A 23815-nucleotide genomic window follows, 5' to 3' on the forward strand; every position below is an offset into this window, starting at 1 on the left:
ATGATGAGTATTAAGACATTAACATCAAGTGATCTGTGACACTTCTAGTAGTTTGCAAACTATACAGACTGTAACAATTCATAAATATATTTATATTTACATGAAGCTAAGTATGAACAAAAACTAGTGTTAACTGGCTTACTTGTTTAAGTAACAGTTGGTTTTGTCTTGGTGCCTAGATTTGGAAGCAATTTCCACAACTTCCTATACTGCCCAAGATCCCTCTTTGTCCACCATTCGTTGAAGAATTCAAAGAGCCTCCTCAGAATCTTGAAACTAGAAGTGCCTCATGTGCAATATCCAAAAGGGATTGCACTGGCACAGCTCCTTACAGCAACTGCATTCAAGTGTGCATCCCTACAGTTTCACTTGTACCTGTTCCATGAGAAGCTTAGGAATAATTCTGAATCACAGTGGAAGAAAATAGGCAAAAAGAGGGCTTTGCCACTTTCAGTAGCTTGCTGTTTATCATGGCTTATCATCCCCAAAAGTACTTACTTTGTCATTCAGTGAAAGGATATATGTGGATGTTACAGACCATTTTGCGATGCACAATCCATAACTCCTTTAAAAACTCTTTAGGAGACACAGACTACCTTAAGTAGTCTATTATTGTTCCACTACTAAGTACTGTTACTTATAGCAAGTTCCAAGTCAAACCATTATTTGTACTACAGATGGTATTAATTTCCTTGTTTCCTACTTTTTACAGCCCATTACTAACTTTATTCCATTATTTCTGTAAACTTCTTTCTACAGTCTTGAAAATGAATTGTTGTGAAAACTGATTTACTTCCACATTTCACATTCTTTCATCTCATTACTTCAGAGGAGATTATTACCTATATGAAATTAAATATATTACATATATGAAATGAAAATATAATACAATTTTCAGGTTATTTTATTTCAGTGGCATCGATGAACCGTGACTTTAGGGATCTTGGCTGTCTTTAGTGCTTGGAAAGGTAATGGCTCATCTTTCTGTTGTATTTAGAAATTATAGGAAGGATTCTTTTGTTTTGCCTGTTTAGCTAAATGGCACAAGCTTCCACAGTGTTCCAGGTAAGATGACACAGCTGTAGCCCCTCCATAACCATGTAAAATGAACTGTTGATGTAGCTTGGTAAAACAAGCGTTAGTGCCTAAGCACCACAGTTCCTGTCACCTAAATATTGGGGTTTTCTTAAAGGTATCTCATAGCAAAGTAGTGCAGAACTTCATTTTCTCTTGTCCTGGATAGAATACATTTTAAAAAATACATATTTTTTAAAAAAACAAAAGGTACAGTGACATAAATATTCCAGATCTGTTTTCCAAGATCAGTTCTTGTACTTCCCTTCAGATGCTTACTTGCAGGGAAATGTGAAGGCAGATGAACAGCTTCTAGGGAATAATAGTTTGGACTTTTCCCTTTTGTTCACTATGATTAGAAGGTAGAAGCTTTATGGGTTTGGGATACACTTTCTGAGGAGCTGAGGTGTTTTGGATCAATCTGTACAAATCCATCCGTGTGGTTATCATCTCAGTGCAAACCTGAAGCTTGGACTGGCACAGATATAAAAGTAACTGGCACATTTCTAACTTTATTTTATCATATGGTCACAGCACTCAACCTAGTCTTAAACAACACAGCACTTTCTGCAAATGATGAAAAAGCTCACCTTAGAAGTAAACTACGGATCAGGACATCTGTGGATCTTGCATTACTCAGTACCTACTTTTTTGACATCATACACTTCAGTGCCCTAATCTTTCTTTGCTTACCCTTTCAACAGAGGACAAAAATAACCAGCTTGTGGTTCTAGTACAGGCAGGAAGAATTTAATTTTACCTGTTCACACAAATACTCAACTATTTCTCATCCAACATTGTGTAAATATAGCCCAAGCTTAAAGACAAGGTCAGATTGCTAAATGTATCGAACTTGCTATTATAGTACAAACATTTGTTTTAACTTTATTTTCATGTACAGTTTCAGAATAGATAGAGCATATAAAATGGTATATTTTAAAGGCATTATCAGGTAGAAATAAATATCCTAAAGCATGTTTGTCCTGATAAAACTCTAGTTCAAACTGGCTTGGCATTTGTTTTCTTGGTATGGAGAACATTCCTATCTGGTTTATGTGGCATCATGTGTATGCCGCTGCTTGTACACCACGGTCTAGATGCTTTTCACTTTTAACTAAAGGGGCAGAGCTTTTCCTGTGCAATGAAACTGTATGTTCATGAATATATACATCTTTATTTTAAACATGTGCTCTATAAATGACCCAAGCATTATCAAGGCAAGAGACTGGAGAAGCATCTCTTCAAGTAACAGCTTAACTTACAATTTTACAGGACTGTCTTCTTGATATAAGATAGCTTTAATCCATAATTGCTTAAGAATTTCCCTTACTATTTCATGTTTGAACAAAACTAGCAAAATGCCTAACTAACAGTCTGTCTGCTTTCAACCTTAAACCTGCATCTGTTTAGGACAAGTTCTGCTTGCTGTTAAAACTCAGGTTTTGAATTTGAAATGTATTTAGCAAACTGCAGAATCTCCTTTAGGATAGGATAAAAATTATTAAAATTTGGAGCATTCCCAGAAAAAAAACCCTGACAAATACTAGCATCGTGCCAGGCTCATTGACAATGCATTTTACTCAGACTGATGGGCTTTTTACCATTATTATTACTTTTAGTGTGTTGCCTTCCTTACTTGACTAATTTGTTAACAGTCTCATTGGACTTTCTTTGCTCCCAAAAGACTAGTAGTATATGCCAAAGCATTTTAGGATGTTCAAAGAATGGAGGGGGACCTATGCAACCTATTACTCACGTTGGGACAGTTCCTTAAGAGTTATGCACCTGAACTTGTACCTTGTGAGAAATCGAGGGTTAATTATCTGCAGGAATGGGTCAGACCATCAACTGATGCATAGTGCAGCAAGAAATAATGCAGTAAGAATCAGCTTTAGTAGAGCTGCACTACTTAGTAATAATGGATTTGTGTAAGACCTCATTCAAAATCTATTTATGTTTTTGTTGCCTGTATAACAGGCCAGCTGTAGTGACTATACTAAATAAATAAATGGTTAATGCTTTTGCAAAGTCATATCTATATTTAAGCATCAAAGCTGTGACTAACCAGAAAAAGCCACTTCATTCACTCTCCACACTCCAAAATCACCATCAGCCACAGCCAGTATTACACTGCTGAGGAATGTTACAGTACAGATTTATCTCACACAAATATTGGAAAACAAAAATCACCAATTCATTTTCTCTTGAAATACTATCCTTGAATGCATAAGGATAATAACTGCACTCTGATTTATTTAGTAGAAGTGTTTAGTTCAAGTAAAATCCACAAAGGAATTTAGAATGAATGTTATAAAGGCCAATTTCCTAATGGGCAGACTTGGGGAATGCTTTTGCAAATTACACATTAGCCATGTCATCGCCATATAATAAAAGCCTGGTGTAATAAACATGTAGAGTTTGGCTGTAAAAACCTATATTTGCCATTGCTTGATCACTAATTTGCTTTGAAATTTGCAGATGTAGGCAAGGCAATGCTTTTTTTTCTTTTGTTCCTTTTCTTCCATCCATAAAGCCTATGGCTAATGCAAAACTAAAGGGATACAGGACTTGAGTGGGGTAACTTCTACTGCTCAGATTACCCCAGTCTCAAGCCATGCAGTGAATTTTTGGGGAAGTTCTCCTGCCAAAGGCTGTGTATGCTTAAATGTGAAAGAGAATCAAGAGAATCATTTGCTGGAGTACAAAAAGGAGTTGTTTACTTTTGCAAAGCAAGTGGTTTTAATAAAAGCTTGATGACACTTACTGCACATTATAAAGAGCAGAACACTAGTCCTTTGCCAGAACAGACACGCCGAGTGCAGCTTTGGGCTTTTCTCATGATTTGCTTTTCCACTGTGATCTAGGCCTCATCCTTACTCCCCTGATATTTAACCCGTTCCAAAAGGATGAATCTGGTCCAGGAATATGGTTATCATATTGCTTACAAATCAATTTGCTCAGGCTTTATCTGTCATCTACTAGAGGCCAGGAATAAACAGTTAATGTCCAGTGAAGGGAAAACCATTTATGATGATAAAATACGTAAAAGAAACAACTCAGCTCTGGCCTGCTCAGCCCCTTGACCCATAGGTGCCAGGCACTCCCTTAAACCTGCCATTTCATTCACTTCCATTTCATATCAAGAACACAGTACATTTTTAGAGAAACAATACCTTTACTACAAAACCATGTAAATGATTATATACAAAATGGTTATTGGAATTTGGTTTTGTACTGTAGTGACAGAAACAACTAGCTGCTGACATTTATTTACGCTTCCTTAATATTAGGTACATAACACCACTGATAAGAGTAAAGGCAAATGCAATCCAGGCTAAGATGAAGGAATAGCCATATTGGCCTTCAGAAACTTCAATCCTATACTCATTGCTCTTGTGTAGTTCTTCATGCCTATCTGTATAAATGGAAGCTGCAATCATAACACACAGACCTGGAGAAGGAAGAAAATAGTAAATTTTAGCATTTTAACATATTAACAATGCGTATAACAACTATTCACTGTCTCTGTCCTGTCAGCTGCTTCCACCAATGCCCTTTCTTTGCAGACACTTTTTCATCTTCAAACTGAACTGGGAGCATTTCAAAATACATTTTCAGTTTCTGTGGCATGGATTAAATTTGAAGTGCTGTTGTATATTTATGTCATTTGCAGTGAACACAAAATGATTCTAAACATCTGGATCATTTTAAAGACTAACAAAAAATTAAAGGAGTAAATGCCTGTAGCAATTACAGAGTTAATTTGCTCAAGAAGTTCAGAATCTCAGATTCTTTCCCTTCAAAGTTTAAATTACTTTATTCTGACAAATGTCATCCACATTTTAAGTGCCTAAATAGTACAGAATGGAGCAGTTCACTGTTTAAACAAACACGGAGGATAAGCTATGGCCTCAAGAGCCCTACAAATTTATCATGCAGTTCATATTTTTTGAAACCTTTTTCCCCTTTCCTTTCCTACTTTCATATAAACATCATTAAAGTCACAAGTGTTGAAAAACCACTTACATGACAGGAGCTGGATAACAGAGGTTAACACAAATCTTTCTCCTTGCTTTAGACGGAAGAGTTGAAGAATGAAAACCAGAAATGCCACACAACAGAAAATGGTAGATAGGATCATGGTGGCCTGAACAGCCTGAATTGATTGATATTCTGCAAAAACAAAAGCAGTACTGATTAAAAATACAGTTCCTCTCTTTGCCTGTTCCTGTAGTGAGCAGAGAGGCAGGGCCATGTTCTGTGAGCAGGAGTTCAGCAGATACAGCAAACCTGTTGTGCATGCATTGATTAGGGTGGATCTTTTCTGCTTCCTTGTATTAATACAGCCAGTGGTTTAAGGACTTTTAAAAGCTTTTCATAAAACTGAATTAAAACACTGAAGAGACCTCCACACCACATTCTTTGCTCTCATCAATGTACTATAAACTTGGTGAAACTGTCAGGTGTCCCAAATGGCTTAAAAATGTAGACCTGAGCCTCTGACCAGACCTTGTGACTAAGCTGTAACCAGACAGATATCCACACTCGACCGAAATGATTCCTTTGATTCAGGCTTTTCATCCTGTCAATTACTTTCCTACAACTAGGAAAAGTAACCAAGGAATTTCTGACTGCATGCAGCTGCTCTCTTGAACTTTGCTGCAACAATATAGACAAGATACACAGATAGGCTCCTTATGGCACCTCTCCCCAGCACAGCTACAATGCTGTTAGTAGGTCTGGACAGCAGGCATACCTCAGCTATTTACAATCTAGCTAGTTTGGGTACCTAATGAATGCACAGTACTGCAGACAGCACATACAGATTTGTTTAATTCATGATAGGTTAGATATCCCTGTGTGTAATGCATCATCTCACTGCAGCACAGGTGCACCCTAAACCACCCGAATGCTTGGAAAGCAAAGTTATTCTATGAGTACATGGCTCTTCAAATTACCTACCTCTTTAACATACACACAGATTGAAAGTGTAGAAACAAAGTAAATGTAATATTTGAGTATGTTTTTATTTTCTGTAAAGCAAGATATTAGGCTGTGATGAATATTAAGTCCTTGTTCTTAGAACTCCAGCTTCTTTCCTGACTTTCCTCTACTTTTTCCCCCATTCCTTTATGCAACCAAGTTCTTCTTTGAAACTTACAAGTTCAATTCTGCAGCAAATTCTATCAATTCAGCCACACTTTCACTGTTTTTACTTGGTCTAATTTTTTGACAATTCTTTAGCACTCAGTAGTTTGTGTTTACTATCTTGCTCTGGGATTCAGAGTGCACCTGACACTGTTCTCCTCTTACAGAAACTGTTGGAAGTTTCCGAAATGAAAAGCCAGTACTAAAGTTTTCAGAAGCCCTGAGTAGTTTAAGCATGCAGATTTTTCTTTTTAAACTATATTATTGCCCCAGTAAATGTGACAGCAATTTCACCAGATCTCTTGCTAAAGGAAATGAGACATAGGCCTCAGAGACACTCACCTCTGAACTGATCAGTAATAGCCATACAGGTGCTAGTATTTGTGGTACACATGCTCCAGACATCTGTTGAAAAATTGTCTCCTACCCACCAGGCCTGTAAAGTAAAAGTAAAGAGCTCTTACAGGAAAAATCAAACCAGCAAAAACCCCCTACAAAACTCTTTAGTTGTTTGAGTGTTTCCTGAATAAATTTCTGTTCTCTTTGATACTTAATGGCTCAAACAAAATTTGAGATTTAGTGACATTTTGGAATAAAGGCTATGTCAATATTCACATGTGATTTTCATTTTAGACCTGTGTAAAGCAGAAAGGGGAACAGAGGGTTATCTTAAACATTGTGAAGCACAGGGGATTTCCCACTGTTCAAGCAGAAATTCTGGACAGTCAGTGATTGCTCCTCACTCCTTAGGAAACGTAGAAACAATCTGCTTTGTTCATCCAGACCCTGTTTAGGATGCACAACTCCTTAAAAGCACAGCATTTTTTAATTCACAGGAAATAACAGGCTATACATCTATGAAACAAAAGCCCTTTAAAAATGTTCTGGTTCCTGACACTGAATTGAATTAATCTCAACTTTATGTACCTGTGCTGTCAACAAATGGATTTTTACAGTGGCCTGGGAAACGCCAAGAACTCCACACAAGTGGCATTTCCTCAGGAAACCCATTCTCATTCCAATAGCTACCCAGGCCTTTGTTTTGTCTAGAGCTAGAAAAATATGACTCTTAAATATGACTCCTGGTAGCATCTGCTGCTTAAATAGACATTCCAAAACCTCACAGCTTACTGTGCAGATTTGCAAACAATACTGCAATAAAAACTGTAGTATGTTATGATAGTAGGCATAAAGGTAGTAGTAATAGTGTGTTTTAAGAAAAAGTATTACTTTCTCAGAATGTCATTAATTTGGATTTTGCAGTCTAAGTTCAATATATTATTTTTCAGCTCTGACCACGATATTATTCTTTCAGAGTTATTTTCATTACTGTAAAAAGCTTCTGAAGATGACTAAATCTAACAGAAGGTGGTTATGCAGTTTCAGTTTGGAATTGTTTAAAAGTAACTAACGACACAAAGTAGAGTGCTTGGGGTTTTATTTCTATAGTAATTTGGGTTGTATGTAGCAGATCTCAACTAAGAATAAGTTACTTTGTCCATTGTCCTAGCTTTCAAAATATTCAAAGGACCAGGGTAAGATAACCTGCTTTGGTGCTCAATTAATGACCTACTTCAATGGAACAAATCAACCAGCTGACTGAAAATTACACCTGAGCTTGTACAATTTTGCAATAAAAACTTGTGGGTAGTACAACATTTTGTTTGAAGCATAGTCTTGGAAAAGATTATGGGATTCAAACCAGCTTCACTGAGTACAGTAAAGTATTTTCAGCAGGCAATCTTTTTAATCCCAAAAGCCTGTACATACACTGAACCTCCTCTAAGAAGAAGGACTCATGCATGGTTCAGAGTAACAATCAGGTACCAGTCAGCAGGCTGTTTTAGAAAGAGGAAAATTCAATTAAGAGATAGATGTAAATATGGGAAGACAAAATCTTTCTGGACACAAAAATCAAAACGAAAGTTGATAAGATTGCAACATAAATTATTCTAAACCTTTGTGCTTAAACTGCCTCAGCTGAATGGAAGCAGATACATTCATGGTGGATGGTTCCATTGGGCATCTTGTACAGCCACTTCCAAGGCAAAGCACACCTTGACTGAAATTATCTCCACGCATTAATCATGAACTATTGGACTTCATGTACTGGACACACAAGAACAACAGTGTTTTTCCCTCTACTTTTCCCTCATCTCTAGTTGAACCAAGTCCCACAGCTCCAGCCTGCAAGCATTTGTAAATACAAAGTAGTGTTTGTAAATATACTCCCTGGCCAAATATCTCACGGGAGAAAAGATTAGCTGCATAGTGTGGGCTTACAGCATGATGCCATACAAATGTAAGGCAGGTCTTACCCATGTGTACCAGCACCATGTGTACTCAAGGCAGTTTTGTAAGAAGAAGGTATAAGGAGATCTAACAAAGTTACGTGCTTTCAACAAGCGATTGGAAATAACTACAGAAGAGTTACTTTACTTTTATGAAACAAATAAACACCTGTATGTTTGAGAGGAAGAGTAGAAAGGACACTTACATTGTCAATAGTTGAGATGAACAGCAGTGCTGCTGAGGTTATGTGAAACACAATAATGAAAGCCAGGAGAATCAACATCCTTGATCTGTGGAGGCTTTAGTCTGAGAGAAATCTGTTAAAAATAAGAACATATATGAACAGTCTCTAAAAGTTGACAACATATCAACCTGTCATTGTGCTATTTCACTGTGTCTGAGCAGCTCACTGAGTGTATTTCAGAGTAAGGGGTTGTTAAGAGTCAGGAATGCACATGCAGTTTGAGCCCTTGAGTCCAACACAGCACGAATTCTTGCTCCAGAGAGAAAAGATTTCACTTAATCAGACTTTGTATCAGCATAACAGCTTTCATTTTGTTATACAGGAAATGTAACTAGCATCACTGGTGTTAAAATGAATCAGCTTGAAAGGCAGCCAAGAGGTGCATTTTGCAACCTGTCAGTGGGATAGCTGCACTGAGTAAACACACAGAGAAGTGTCTTTCTGTGTGCTTCTACAGCAAGGACAAAAAAACTCCTTCATGTTGACTTTTAGAGAGGTACTTTTCAAATTACAGTTTCATTTGCATATGATGCTGGAATTTCCACTGGCTATATTTAAGGTCTTGTTACAACCACGCTTTCAAAGTACCAAGAAACACAGATTTCAAAAAGATGCTTGTAGAACAAAATTAGGTGCATTGAGAACTACCTCCTAGACTTAGTAACATCTTTGGGGCACCATAGGTCTCATATAGGTTGTCCTTTGTTCTCATAGTTATGACTTTTATTTATTGATGAATGCCACTCTGACTGTAGAGTTGAATAAAGCCATTAGTCATGTAATGATCCAGTTAGCTAGTTTATGTTTAGTCACTTAATACTGCCTCTAGTCTACATATCTTATCCAACCCATCATTACTATTTCACATCTCAACTCACCAAAAAAATAATTCTTACATACAAAGGAACTACAAATTTTATTTGAACTGGAGTCCCTTAGAAATCTGTGGGTCAGGGAACAAACAGGTTCCCAAACAGGTTAGGGAAAACTGTGGTTACTAATACAAACAAATGTACAGTTGCTTGGTGTTCTCTATTACCTTTTTGTTGTGTAAAAATGCTTGCCAATTAATATATGCTATACTCTATAAGGAATCTGCAGTCTTGCAGATATTTTGGGTGTATTTAACCTGCACTACTCTGTAGCATGATCTTCATGTTATCACTCATCATGTCAATGCATATTTCTCCACTTCCTTTGTTTCAGATACACTCTCTTATGTCAAATTGACAGAACACAGCAAATATCCAGAAGAAAAGGCAGTTATAATTTTTTTGAGACCTCCATGACGTTTTTCATGTCTAACCCTCTCTCCCCTAGTGCCATTTACTAGAATCCTGAACCACATGGAGAATTTAATCAAATAAAAGGATTACTTTGACAGCATTTCTAAAGCAGCTCCACTGGCATTCTCATCAGGTCAAAATACAACTACTCTGCAAAACTTCAACAAAAAGAGAACAGACAGCATATAAACATGCTGAATAGAGACTAGAAGTTCCAGACTAATCCTTTACATCTGCATTTCACTGCAATGGAGTGTTGCAACAAGCAAAAAGCCAAACAGTATTAAAGTGCTTTTGAGAAGATGAAAATTGATTGGATAACATTATATCCCTATCTAATCTCAATGTCTGTGTGGCAAAGCTAAGTCAAATGCTAAAATAAGGAAAGCAGCTACTCAAGTTTTCATTCCTTCCCATTTTCTCAGCGTTAAACTCTGCCTTCTCGGCCACAATAAAGAAGTGGCAATTTCCTCCAAAGAGACAATTCTACTGTATGACTCAAGATCCTCTGCTTCTAGAAATGTCATTGACGGCTCTCTATCGAGTGTTTCTTGAATGAAAGGAAGGAAGAAGGAAAAGAAGATATTTTGTGGTTTTTTATAATGCCACATCAAAATATTTTCATTGTGAAATGTACCAGTCTTCACACAGCACTCTCTTGTCCTGTGGTTGGGTTTTTTTTCTGGGTTTCGTTTGTTGCACAGATGGTATCTAAGCAGAGAATAATGCAACAGTCATCTGCCATATAAGGAGAATTAAATTGTACTCTGTGTTATTTTAAGAATAACAATACTATTTCATCTTATTACATGAGGCACCATAAAGTGAGACAGAAAAATGTAACCTAATTAAAACTAATATTGCAAAATCAAGACTTGCCAGCACAGAAAAATTCAGTTAATCTTCAATCACGTGAATCCTTCCATTTTGCTGCTTTCAGCCATAAACAGAAGTGTTTCAAACAAGATGCATAAACATGTATGGGTAATGAGGAAAAGACATCTTAAATTTTACCCACATAAAGCTAAGACTGAATGAAAGAAGTTTTTTGGTTCTTTCATTCAAAAAAAACCTGAAGGATGGTAAGCATAGTTTGATGTTTCTGTTCTGAAGAACCCTCCTAACAGTCATTTTTACATACTTATAGATACTCACTGGCAATGGCTCCCTTCAGGAGCTGCTGCAACTTCTGTGCACATAATGCTACAAAACTATACACAGATACTGGAGTTAAATACTCTGGGGGTAAAGAATGAGACAGACCAATTCCAAGTAATTAATACCAGGAAAAGACAACAAGAACTTGTTACCCAATCTGTCATGCCTGAGCAGTGATCCCAGAAGTGCACAGAAAGATCTGTGGAGTTCAATCACTCCTAGCAACCTTCTCTTCCCATGGAGAACAAGAAGGAGTGTCTCTGGTTCATTATAGCAAGGGGAGGAGAGTCTTCCAGCTAAACTCTATGTAACCTGTGTGCAGGAAGCAGAGCAGCACTCTCCTTTTAAGTGGAAGAAGCTTTTCTTCAGTGGAAGAAGCTTTTCTTTCCCCAGTCCTCTGAGGGCAGCCTGCCTGGGTACCTCTCCCAGCAGCAGGCAGCTCCTTTCCTCTCCCAGTGAGCAAGGGAAAGATACAGCTATGTTCTCACATAGAAAATTTCTGACAACACTTTGCATTAACATTCAGAATTCTTAACTTAATAATTTATTACTAACCAAACACTTTGGTGACATTCTATTCTGCACACTAGCTGTAGTCCTCTCTGTTTCTTGTACACCACTGTTTCTCAAGGGCTCTCTTCAGGTTCACAATTGTTCCTGGTTCTCTTAGCAGCAGCTGAAAGCCCTGTGGCAGCTTGCCAAACCAAGAGCAGGCACCTGGCAGAGGCTTTGCTCTTTCAAAATGGAGGATATCTACAGGAACAAATAAGCTAGCACTCCTGTTTAACCTGGCTGAACTAATTCTGCTCAACAGAACAACCCACAATTTGGGTACACTGCCTTTAGGCATGGATGAAGACTGGATGATGCAACAGATATTATTCATCATTGCCCAAAGTGGTTTGAATTCTTGTAATAGTTCTTACACGCACACATACACAAGAAAAGCTTTTTGGACACACTAGAGTTGTCTTTTAATAGAGATGATGGAGCCACTCTTCTCAGAAGAACATGATGAAAAGACTAGAGGCAACGGTCACAAGTTGCAACAAGGAATATTCCAATTGTGAAAAATGTATTAATTATATTCAATGAGTATGGTTAAGCACTGGAACAGGGCCCAGGAGGCTGTTGGGATCTTCATTATTGGACCTCTTAATAACTAGATTGAAGCAAGGCCCAGAACATCTTGAACCAACTCCCTGCTTGGTGCAGGAATCTGAACCGAAGACCTCCAGAGGCCCTTTCAGCTCTGCTCTTCTGTCAATCTGTAGCTATCTCAGGAACCTCTCTGTACAAATTTCCAGTAAACCTCTGACAAAAGAGAATAAAAAATTTTACTCTGCTCTTCGTATGTGACATTAAAAACAGATTTTAGGATTATAGTAAGAATGACACTGGATGTCCACATGAATTTTTCAATTGCAAGCCTCAGCAGTAAAAAGTATGTCATAAGGTTAAAGTATACAGGTAGAGGTGAGTTAGAGGTGCAGACTGCCACTGTATCCAGAAAGAGTTATCAGAATCATACTGAACACATCCAGATCTGCTGTGGTAATAAATTTTACCATAAATGCTGTTAAGTTCCAGGAAACTTACACAAAACATATTGAAAATAGTTGATCAGTTATATTAATAACAAAGATTTTCTTTTTTATCCCAATTAGTGCAGAACAGTTTCTGGGTAATATTCCAGTGCTACCTTATTTTGCACAGGGAGGATAAATGCAGAAGTCATGCTTATCTTTAATCTTTTCAGTAACAGAGACTACTGAAAGCAGCAAGTTGCACTGTCATAGAAGAACCTGATGTGCTTTACAAGAGGACCTCTAAGAAGGACCTCTGCTGTAATCCTCTAGACATGCAGAGACGAGGATCTTTTTACAAGATAAAACAGTATGGCAATTGCAGAACTGCATAGCAAAAAAAGATTCCAGTCCAGGGTTCCAAACATTTCTGTATTGTAGTAAGCAAACACATTACAAAACTGGAATGCCTCCCTATGTTGAACTCCACACTCCCCTGGAAAAAAAAGCCTCAGTTTATCTTTAAGATAAAGTTTATCTTTAATGTCCAGCAGTACAAAGAAACATGTGTCTTTGATTTTTTTTTTCTGCTGTTTAATACATACAGTGAGCAAGCAAAAATTAAAACTGTCTTTGACAGTTCTTAGCAGAAGGTTTATCACTACTTTCCAATCCAGATGTTAGCTCTGCAACCCATGCTTTCATTTCTTCCCATGTGGTTAGATTCTGCTGCCAGGCTACCTCTCATGTTTGTGCATACTTAATTTTTGCAACCAGAGAAATGCATACATAGTACAGTATGTTTATCTTGTGCTCATTTTTATTGAGAAGGCTAAAGCTTATCCTACATTGTTGTCTGCTGCCCTTACTTCCTAAGATCAAGTCAGTTTTCTGTATCATCTTCATCTGAGTCCACGCATGAAGAATATCTCAGCACTCCTAGAAACACGGTGAAACCAGTGCAGAACAGCTCCCACTCTATACAGACCAAGGCTGGAGGTGTGCAGACAGCTCATCACCCACACTGAGTGTGCTGAAAAGGCACACCCAAAAGTCAGGGTAGAGGATCCTGCTAAACTAGTTACCAAACCTGCAGCTTTCTGCACTGAGATTTTTCATTGCAACTAGAACAGCAGGTCTTTGGGCCACCAATAAGCATTTGACTCAGCTGAACTTTCTTGAGGTCACTGGTGTAAAAACCAAATCAAAGCAAGTCTTCTTAATTACCAATTCTTCTGCCCCTCGGTGCTATAATTAAGTCTGTAGATGTGAAGTCAGAAGGAAAAGCTTAGACTGGTGGCATGAGAAGTCCATTATCTTGTGATGCATCATAACATGTTTTGATTTACATGATAATCGCTTCATTTTGCTCAGCATTCTTATGCCACATCTCATGGTGTCTCGTGACAGGAGATGGCTCATGTTTTGCCTGGACCACTGTTTCTAAACTTGCATAAAATTCCTTGGGTTACAAGGAACAGAGTGATACTGATAACTTTTTCCTCTTTAGTTCTTTTTTTTTTCTTTAACCAGATATGAAGGGTCCTGTTTTTCTTGTGTGATTGTCAAAACTGGAATCAAAGTGAAATAATTTCAGACAGTAGAGTTTCTCCCAAACTAGCAAAAGCTTTGAGGACTTCCACAATCCTCTAATTCCTAAATATCAAACAACATAAAGGACAAGAATATCAGGAAATTTAGCACCAAGGGAATAATTATACTAGTTGAAACAACTTATTCTAGTTTCATTATTTCTTCTGCCTGAGTTAATTTAACAGTTGGGAACATCAGTATTACAATATATAATTTACTGAGTGATATTCCTTAAAAGAGGCAGATAGCATCCAGACTCTTAAGACTTTCTTTCAACACCTTGCCCTTTCAGCACTCTCCAAGCTGACTATCGTCCTGACCTTATTCGCAGTCTGTGGTATCTGCACATTAATCTACCATTTCAGTAATTTCCATGGGAACATCTGCCTGTCATTTTTTGTTGCTGCAGGGTTAACCTGGCCACACGCCCTGGCTTGGTGCAAGGCTGGCCCAACACAGGTGCCCAGTGCAGCACCCGCAGTCCCCAGTGCTTCTGCACACCCCTGTGTGTTGCTGTGCACATACCCCAGCTGTAACACATTTGGATCCTTTCCATGTCAGCTACAGAAGAATTCTATCATGCAAAGAGAAGTATGGAAAGAATAAGCACATCCTTCCTTTCTTCCTTTCCTTCCTTCCTTCCTTCTTCCTTCCTTCCTTTCCTTTCTTTCTTCTCTTTCTCTCTCTCATTCTTCCTTCCTTTCTTCCTTTTTTCTGTGTCATTAATGCACATTAGAAAAGAAAAGAAAATACAACTAAAGCAATCTAATTCCAGTTTAGATGATGTAGTGGTTTTGCCTGGGCCAGGTTTTTTTGGTGCATGAAGTTAGAGCTACTGTTAGAGCTCCCAGGTGTACAAACTACACAGAAAATAAGCTTTCTATTGAAGTCTTATTTATAAGTGTAACTCAGTAATTAAAAAGATAGATCTACCAACAGATGTGGATGTCTGTGCTCAAATATTCTCTGTGTTCAGGGAACTGAATACATTGTGGAACTGGACTCTAGCCAACTTACTCTTCATGTGTAGATCCTAACTCTGACTTGTTTTCACACTTGGGTAATACAGAGCTAACAGTCAATACAGAAACATTGTGTTGTCTTTCAACCAATGACCTCTTTAGCCAGCTAGCAAATCTCCACAAAGTCGTCTCTGACTAGAGCTCTACAATATTACATGGACACCCAGGAGAGAAGTGCAAAGTAAGAGTAACATTCCCTGCAGCAGATGGGCTCCTTCCCACAAGATTTTTTTCTGATGTGAAGCTAAGCATGAAGAACAATGTATACTCTTCAAGAAACAAAATTTCAGGCCCTTGCTTGACATTGTACTTGGAATCAAGAGGGCTAAGTGTCCTGTCAATCCCTAGATGGCCCAGACACCATCAGCTCTTTTTTTGCTTACAAGCAATCAGTTAATTGAGAACACATCCAAGCCAACAGCTCTTTGTACTACCTATTTTATGTGGAAGCAAGAGAGCTTCTCACACTTCCAGCTGGTATTCAAAGTTCTTCATCACAAAGCAAGGAAATCAGAAGGAAATGAAACAATGTTCCCTGCAAACAATCACTGTACGTAGGCAAAAAAAAATGTAAACAATCAATACAGCCAAAATGAATTCACAGCATTTTCTAGAGCTGTATTTAAATTACAACATTCATGCTTTTTCAGCTCTAAGGTAGATAATGAAAGTAGGGTCATTCTCGCAGATGTAGGTTCATTGGTGCCCTTGCAGCAGGGTGTGTTAAAACCCAGGAACTTCCAGTACAATTAAAGCAGTCAGCTTGTATTTTGATAATGAAATACAAGAGCTTGGAGACAATCTGGCAATTGGTATGACCTAGCTTTTATCCAGTTTCTTTCAGAAAGCCTTGCCTTGCAATCAAAGCCCTGAGGTTTGTTTTTTGTTTGTACCAATATTAATATAGACACACACCTATAGCTTAATAAAGCCTTCTGTTGTTATGGCAGTTGGGTGTTTGTCCATCCTACTGGTACTGTGTGGGGCTGCCTGAACAGTAGTAAACTTAACAGGGAATAAGCTCATGTTCATGGCCTACCTATTACCTCTGAGTCAGGGAAAACTGAAGCACCCTTTCAGTTCTTTCCGAATATACTTCATAAACACAAAATCTTAGCTTCTTCCCAGAAATCCTCCCTGGACTTCCTCTCTTCATTCTCACCCTGTTCTCCTCATTAAATCTATGCTATTGAGTCAGAACACCAAAGTTTGGGAAATAACCCTGCTATCTCTCATATTTCCAAACAAAATCAAGAAAAAATTGCAGCAAAAATGGAAAGTGCTAGCTTTGAGTAGTGAGACCCGGAGAAGCTGATGTTTCTCATTTCCTAGGAATGCCTTTCATACAGTTTTGACCCAGGGATGCCAGCATTGCTGCCACTTCTATAACTCTGTCAGTCATTTATTTGCAAACAAGTTCAGACTGGGTTTAGACTTGCCCTACCACTCCTTTCACTATGGCCCTACTGCGTGCACTGCAGAAGGAAGTCACTCTGCTGTGAAGCCTTTGTGGGCAGACTGAGCAGAAAAAGAAGAGACAGAAGCTACAGGGAAACAGGAACACAATGCCCTGTCGTGGGGTGGGGAAGTGGCACTTACAGGGAAAGTGAGCCTTGTGACGTCTTCCCTGCAAATCAAACAAAAAATGCCTCAAGCTGAAAAGAGTAAAGATAGTTGTATTCAAATACTCCAGCAAAACCTGGAAGAGAAATGTAACAGCCACTATATGCTGAGAGAATGCATTTTACCAGGTATAGGAGGAGCTATCTACACTGACAGATCCTCAACTATATATTTGAATAATAGTCTTGAAGCCATCACCTTTTCACAACTACTCTTTAGAGGTTTTTGTGTGTTCAGCAGAAAGACAGCATGTCCTCCTCTAGCAGCACAAACCTGCATCTTCTTCAGAAGTAAATCTTTTACATATTCTTCTTCTTCCCTAAAGCATGCTTTCCTGTAACTGCACTTTTACACTACATAATCTCAGAAGCAGACAGACTGGGCATATACTTGCTTGTAGATTAAGGCAAACACATGGAAGGAAAAAGAGCTGTTTAACTTAAAGTTGAAATTAATTGGCTATGAATCAGGTGTAAGCACATTTAGGATAGAAATTAAAACCCTTAGAAGCTCTCAGGTTCTGGAACAACTTTAGAATGACCACAGCACAGGAAAAAAAGACCTGTCTCCACAAAAAGGGATTATATGATCCAGTGATTGTGCCAGCAGGGCAGTAGACTTGGTGACCTGAGAAGTCTCTCCAGCTCTGCTCTCCTGTGTAGTCTATTCCAACAGTGTCTTTGAGCTCTCTGTATGTTTTGCAACATACTTTTGACCAATACCCATGCCCTTGGCACTGCTGAACTCTCTCCTGTCTTTCAAAGGCTTCATTGCTGGGAGCAATGCTGACTGCTGATCTGTACAGTGGAGTAATATAGGTGGTGGCCGTGGGACTGACAACACAAAATCAGCTTTAAGGGAGGATTTATTTCTAAGGTGGGAGGTAAAGCTGCAAGAGTGAGCAAGGCCCATCCCCCTTTCTGAGGGTGACCCAAGAGCCACTGTTGCCTCCCAAAACACAAGAGCGGTGGTCAGGAACCACGGAGCTCTTTGCAGCCTGCTGGCACAGCCCTGGCTCAGGGAGTCAGACAGCCGTTTCATGGAGCTGGAACAATGACATGGGGGTGTACCAGTAAGCTATTCAAGCTATGAGAGGCCTCCTGGGAACCTGCTTCTGAAGCAAATAACTGAACTGAGGTGTGGCCTGGCCTCACCCCTGCTCACTCAGTGTGGCCACATTTTGGTGTCAAGGTTGTCTCTGTGGAATATCTCAACAGGGCAGGAAGGTACAGATCCAGTACAATACCGGATCTTTTAATCAGCTTGACCAATTGAATGTGTCCTCAGTCTGATCCTTGGAAAAGCAAAAAAACAAAAAAGAAAAGCACACCTGCAGCATCAACTCTAGGCACTAATATAGTACTGAGAGCAAGTTTCAGACCCTGAGCTCAAGTGACTACAGACTGATACTTATCCAGAGATTATTCCAGGTACAACAGAGCAGCTCAAGCGATTTACATTGTTCCACCTAATTAACTAATAAACAAAGGCAGAAAAGGTCTGCCTTCCCAGACTGAAAGCAATGCACTTAATTCAGAAGAAATCAAGGCTGATATTGTTGTAACCCTGGCAGATTCTCTATGGAAATTGCTAGCAATTAAATGTGTTACAATCACTGTTGTAAAATTTTCAAATTGCTTGTTTAGATTTGGCTTTGATGAGCTCTGTATTGAGAAATTTAGGGTTTAGTTATCTCAGAGTTTACACATCATCTATCAAGAGTGTGAAAACACATCTCTATTGACAGTACAATAGCTGTCTCTAAAATAAAAAGAGTAAACTCTTCCACAAGTACGGCAATACTGTTGCACATTATTGGATTTAATACTCAGATTGTCATTTTTACATTCCAGTTTGCAATTGCTGCAATTAAAGTAAAACTTAAAGGTTGCCATGTGAACTTTACCAGTTCAGGTCAAAGGATTTCTATACACTGGTTTCATTGCACAGTTGAGCACACTCGTTGCACCGCTCTCCCACACCCTGGCTGCTCTATGGAAACAGAGTTCAGTCACCTTTTCCCTCTACCTGGTTCTACCAACTTGGTTCTACCCTACAGCTCCGCTTTGGCTGGGCTGGCTGCCCGTATGGTGCTTGGGTCACTGCAGAGCCACATTTCTTGGCACTAGCTAGTGCCAAGTAAAGGCCTCATCAAGTATGTTGGCATGTGATAAATGGGCAGGCTCAGCCAGTTCTCTTCAGCTCTACATTAAATGATTCTTGCAGTCTCTGGACTTCAGTTTGTTTCTGCATTTGAATTAAGCAGTTGGTTTATTGCTTCCCTGGATTAAGAACCATCAACCTGGGAGACCAGATCAGTCTGCAGACCAGATCAGCCTGCAGCCTGACAACAGAGACCACAATCAGCATCTGCATGTCAACACAGGAGACTTTAGAAGGTCACTTTCTGTCTGGAAGAAGGCCATAATTGTGATATTTTTCAGGACAGTTAACACCTGCATTAAACACCTGAGTGCTCATACTGCCCACCTTGGCTGTTTACAGCTTGTGCAATTCTAAACATAGCACAGTGTTTAAGAATCAGTGAAGTAAACCACAAATATATATCCTATAGCCATCTCTAAGGGGTGTTTGAGTCAGTCCACTTTCTGCCCCACCTACAGACTCCTGTGAACATCTCTACACAGCCAGAGGGTTGTATTTTAGGGTCACACCCAGATTATGAGGCTTCACCTGGCATGCACATACCATCATTAAACCTGCTCATGAAACTCCATAGGCAAAATAAAGAGGTGTGATTACATTTTCCCCATTCAGTGAAGAAATAATAATTCCTTTGATGGATGAATTCAGACCATTAGGTTTTTCTCTTGAATCCCACTCAGCAAGACCTATTTTCTAAAAAATAAGGTGCTTATCTTGCCAATGATGTCATGAGCATCACCTGTCATACTGAGATATATTTTACAGAAGTATCTTCTCTCTAAAATAGTAAAGCTTTCAACAGAAAGAGCAAAGACTGAGACCTCACTGCAAAGACCATTGGTTTGCTTTGAGGATCCAAAAAACCAAACAAACCCTAACAAATGCTGAACAGCTCCATGAATGGAATTCCTTAGTGCTGTGCTTATGTTTCCCCCACTTTTCCTCTGAGACCAATGTGATTTCAATAAAAGCTGTGCATTCCTTTCTACTTTCAAATTTGGCTCTGCTGAAGTATCATGTGTATTTTCTATAAAGTGTTTGGTACACTTCAGAGTAAATCTCTTTCTTATTAGTTCCTGTGTAACACAGGGCCTCATTCTATCAGGTCTTCTTCCAACAGGAACACAGCAGGAGGATCTGGAATGTACATCTTCTGCAGCTACCAAAAGGTCTCGTCCCCAGAGACCTACTTATATCCTTAATTAAACACATTCTTATACTGATTTATGTGGTGGTGTCATGTCTTACCTGATGCTGAAGACACAAATAGAACATGAAGTATAAATAGAAAACTAAAATACACACAAACCACTGAGGTGAAAGGGGAAATCTTCTGTGCTGCCATCCACCTCATTTTTACATGCTCAGGGAAACAGCATTATGAAAGGAGACAGACTATGACTAATGTACTTAGCAAAAGTGGAGCAAGGTATTGCTCCTCTAAATATTTACATGGGACTCATCATTACAATGTTCTTCTAATCCTTGTAGGAACATTAAACCCAAGATGGGAAGCAATGTTGAGACAAACAAGACAACAAAAGAAAAGCCATGACAATTGGAGTAACAGAAAGATAGATGGCAACTACAAAGTGAAAGAAGCTAATAAATCAAGGGGTGAAGAGTGGAGTAACTGAAGGTGAGTATAAGGTGAAGGCAGAGATGCTAATTTCTTCCAAGCAATGTTGGACAGAAACAGTAACTACAGCACCTAAAAACTGAGACAGAACCCTTGTCTAAGAGAGTGATGTTGCAGCAGCCTTTAGCCTTGACCTGCTCAGTCTGCTGAACTTTCTTTATTAACAAGGTTTTAAATTTGTGTAACCAAATAGAATACACTTATCTTCCTCAACAGCAGATCCACAATGTGATCAACATTGTTTAGGTGCTTACGATAGAAGACTTTCCAGAGACCACAAGTAGTGTATTGTCTACTGATAGTATGTTGATTTTATTTGAAATGACATTAACAGACCATTTTCCTTCCCAAAAGAGCATACAAACGAGAAACTGATCACCTCCAAAGAGTTTTCACGGTATGACTGCATTTCACCTTGAGTTAATGTTGATGGCTATCAGCAGAATAATTCCTGCTTTCCTGGCTGGGCACAGAGCTGACCCGGTAACATCCATGTCAGCCATGCAACTGGTATGATAAAATCTGTAAAATCTTTATTCAGCATGGAGGATGGAGCTTCCTCCAAGTATTCCAACAGTCTATTGCCCAACTTTACAAGTTCACAAAGGGATGTAGAGGATTGCAAGAGTTCTTTCTTTCAATGTCTTTGAAGCTAAGTTCAAGTCCTTACATCTCACACTGTAAAAACTCACATTGGCTTCTGGTCAACGTGTTTTCCATATACCATTGTTTCCACTCCCACTTTGACTTTACTAGCAGTACCTATACCCCAGTTGCATTCCTCATGTGTCACATACTCTTTTACCAAAAAGCAGATGGGACTCTCCAGCAAACTGCAATTCACATTTCTCCCCTCATTGAATCTCACACCCAGCACTCTCCCACCATTTGTGAGGGTCCATGCCTCTCCATGTCGGCAGCCACCTGCCATCTCAGTCCTGGCAGACCTGCCTTCCTCATCTACTCCACCCTGCCTGGACAGCAAAGTCTTCAAAATCAACATCAGAGGTCTGGTCTGGATGGAAGAGTCATTACAGACTATTTTATTTGATAGGAAAGAAGTCTGCTAAGGTAGGCAAGAAGGCTTCTTTTAGATAATTAACATATCAGCACTGTATGTATGGAATCTGACCGAGAGCTACTTTTCCTTGTTTTGATGGAGATTAGCCAACCATATCTATTTACTTCCAAAGTTTCTAAAGAAAACTCCAATGTGTACTTCACAGTTATTCAGTGAGTTTCTTCACAGCTCTTTATCGAGTCACACAATACTTATGAAATGCTCAATTGCAATAATTACCAATCATTTACATATTATTCTCAGGTGCCAGGGGGGAAAAAAAAAAAAAGAGACCTTCCTGCACCATGTGAACAAAGTGTTTCTGCCAAGAAATGAACAAGCGAGGCCGAACTACAGGTTTATTGGCGGCAGCATTCTGTGAGTAGGAGCAAGCACTGGGTATGTCTGGTGAGGAAAAGACAGCAGTGCACCATTCTTCCTAGAGATGTCCAAACAAGGAGCTGACCTCTAAAATTCAATACTCAGTATTACGAGCAACCCACGTTACTGAAAACTGCTGGTCTGCTTGGTATCTGGCATGTAACCTCCCGCGTTTAAGCTGAGCATTACAGATCATAAAAAAACACCCATGAGAAAGACAGGCTTCTTAAAACTATAGTTCTTTTCTCTCAAATGGAGAAATATTTAACGCCAGCAAAAACTTGATAAACCAAAGTCTACACTGCATTTTTTATATATATTATATATATATATATATAGCTGTAGTTTCCTCCTACTGAGGTGGAGGGAGTGGTCAGCAGCCAAATCCGTTCCCACGTTGATGTAGTACACGTAAACTGCTTTTAGAGTATACTGAAATAAATAAATAACTACCCTGCAGAGACGGCGAACTTTCTGCCGCCTTGGCGCAGCCTTGGAGGCACTTGCGGCCAGCCCGGTTTTCCCGCCCTGTCCCGTTCCCCCGAGGCCGCTCACACTTCCCGGCGGGGTTCGGCGCCGCGGCCGGGGCGCGCCCGGGTCTGGCGGCAGCGCTGCCCGGCCGGCGTTCGAGGAGCCCGGCAGCCCCGAGAGCCGAGCGGCTCGGCACAGCGGCCGCCGACGTGCCGAAATGAAGTTTCTAGTAAACAACCCCCTGGATTCCGCCCCCCTCCACCTTTTCTTTTTGCGGTATCTGCCTCCCCTAGCTGGCAAAGCCACCCTCTGACCCCGCAGCGAGCCGGCCCCGGCCCCCGCCCCGCGCCCCGCGCCCCCCGCCCGGCCACGGCTACTCACGGGGCGCGGGGCGGGCGCGGGCCGGCGGGCAGCACTCCGCGCGGGCTGCGACCGTCTGGCGGCGGCGGCGGCGGCTGCCTCCCGCCCGCCCTCCTGCAGGAATGATGTCAGAAGCGAACTGGGTGTGGAAAGAAAATAATTTTCAAAAGTGCCCCTCAGCCGCCTGCGGAGGCAGAGGCGGCCGCGCGAGCGTGTGGGAGTGTGTGCGCGGGGAGGGAGGGACGGACCGACGGACGGGGCGAGCACGACAGGAACTTTTCCACGCCCGTTTCCACTCCGCGGCCGGCGGGCGGGCACCCGGCGTGCCGCTGCCCGGCCCTCCCCGGCAGCGCTCGGGCCGCCGCCCCCCGCGGCTCGGGCCGGTCCTGGTCCCGCGGCGCTGTCCCGGAGGCGGCGCCGGGTCGCGGAGCCTGGGCTGGGCGAGCCGAGCCGCGGCCGGACGGGATGCGCCGGCGGCCCCCGCCCTCTCTCGCGGGCCCTGGCCCTGTCAGAGGAGCGACCGCTCCGCACTCGGCGGCGGAGTGCGTGAGGCGAAAGGGGTTTGTCCCGCCTCAGCGCGGCCGTCCTGGACAGCCGCTCACGGCGAGGGGCGACGGTTCCCCGACCGCCGCCTGCCAGGCTCCTGTCACCGCGGGCAAGGGAAGGGGCAGGAGGGTCGATGCCTCTCGGCGACAGGGCCAGGGCTTTCCCCGAGGAGGACGGGCGCATGGCCCTGGGCGGAGCCCTCACAGGAGCCGTCTGTGGGGAAGGG

The 23815-nt window shown here is 40.7% G+C and overlaps 1 protein-coding gene across 1 annotated transcript; it reads right to left on the bottom strand.

The window, feature by feature from the left end:
• Positions 1-3786: 3786 nt before the first annotated feature.
• Positions 3787-23281, bottom strand: EMP2 (epithelial membrane protein 2). Its single transcript, XM_061992879.1, has 5 exons — positions 23065-23281; positions 8720-8831; positions 6565-6658; positions 5101-5247; positions 3787-4525 (listed from the first exon to the last, which is right to left on the bottom strand). Exons 2-5 carry the CDS (start codon positions 8795-8797, stop codon positions 4341-4343), a joined length of 504 nt encoding a protein of 167 aa, XP_061848863.1. The 5' UTR covers positions 8798-8831; positions 23065-23281; the 3' UTR covers positions 3787-4340.
• Between the last annotated feature and the right edge of the window lie 534 nt (positions 23282-23815).

Source organism: Colius striatus, chromosome 3, assembly GCF_028858725.1.
Source record: "Colius striatus isolate bColStr4 chromosome 3, bColStr4.1.hap1, whole genome shotgun sequence".
Lineage (NCBI taxonomy): Eukaryota > Metazoa > Chordata > Aves > Coliiformes > Coliidae > Colius > Colius striatus.

Coding starts and splice junctions, on each gene's coding strand:
- EMP2 (XM_061992879.1), bottom strand. CDS start 8,797: ATGTTGATTCTCCTGGCTTTCATTATTGTGTTTCACATAACCTCAGCA. Junction 5,248..6,564: donor TATTACTGATCAGTTCAGAG/GTGAGTGTCTCT, acceptor TTGTTTTTGCAG/AATATCAATCAATTCAGGCT. Junction 4,526..5,100: donor TGTTATCCAGCTCCTGTCAT/GTAAGTGGTTTT, acceptor TTCCTTCTCCAG/GTCTGTGTGTTATGATTGCA.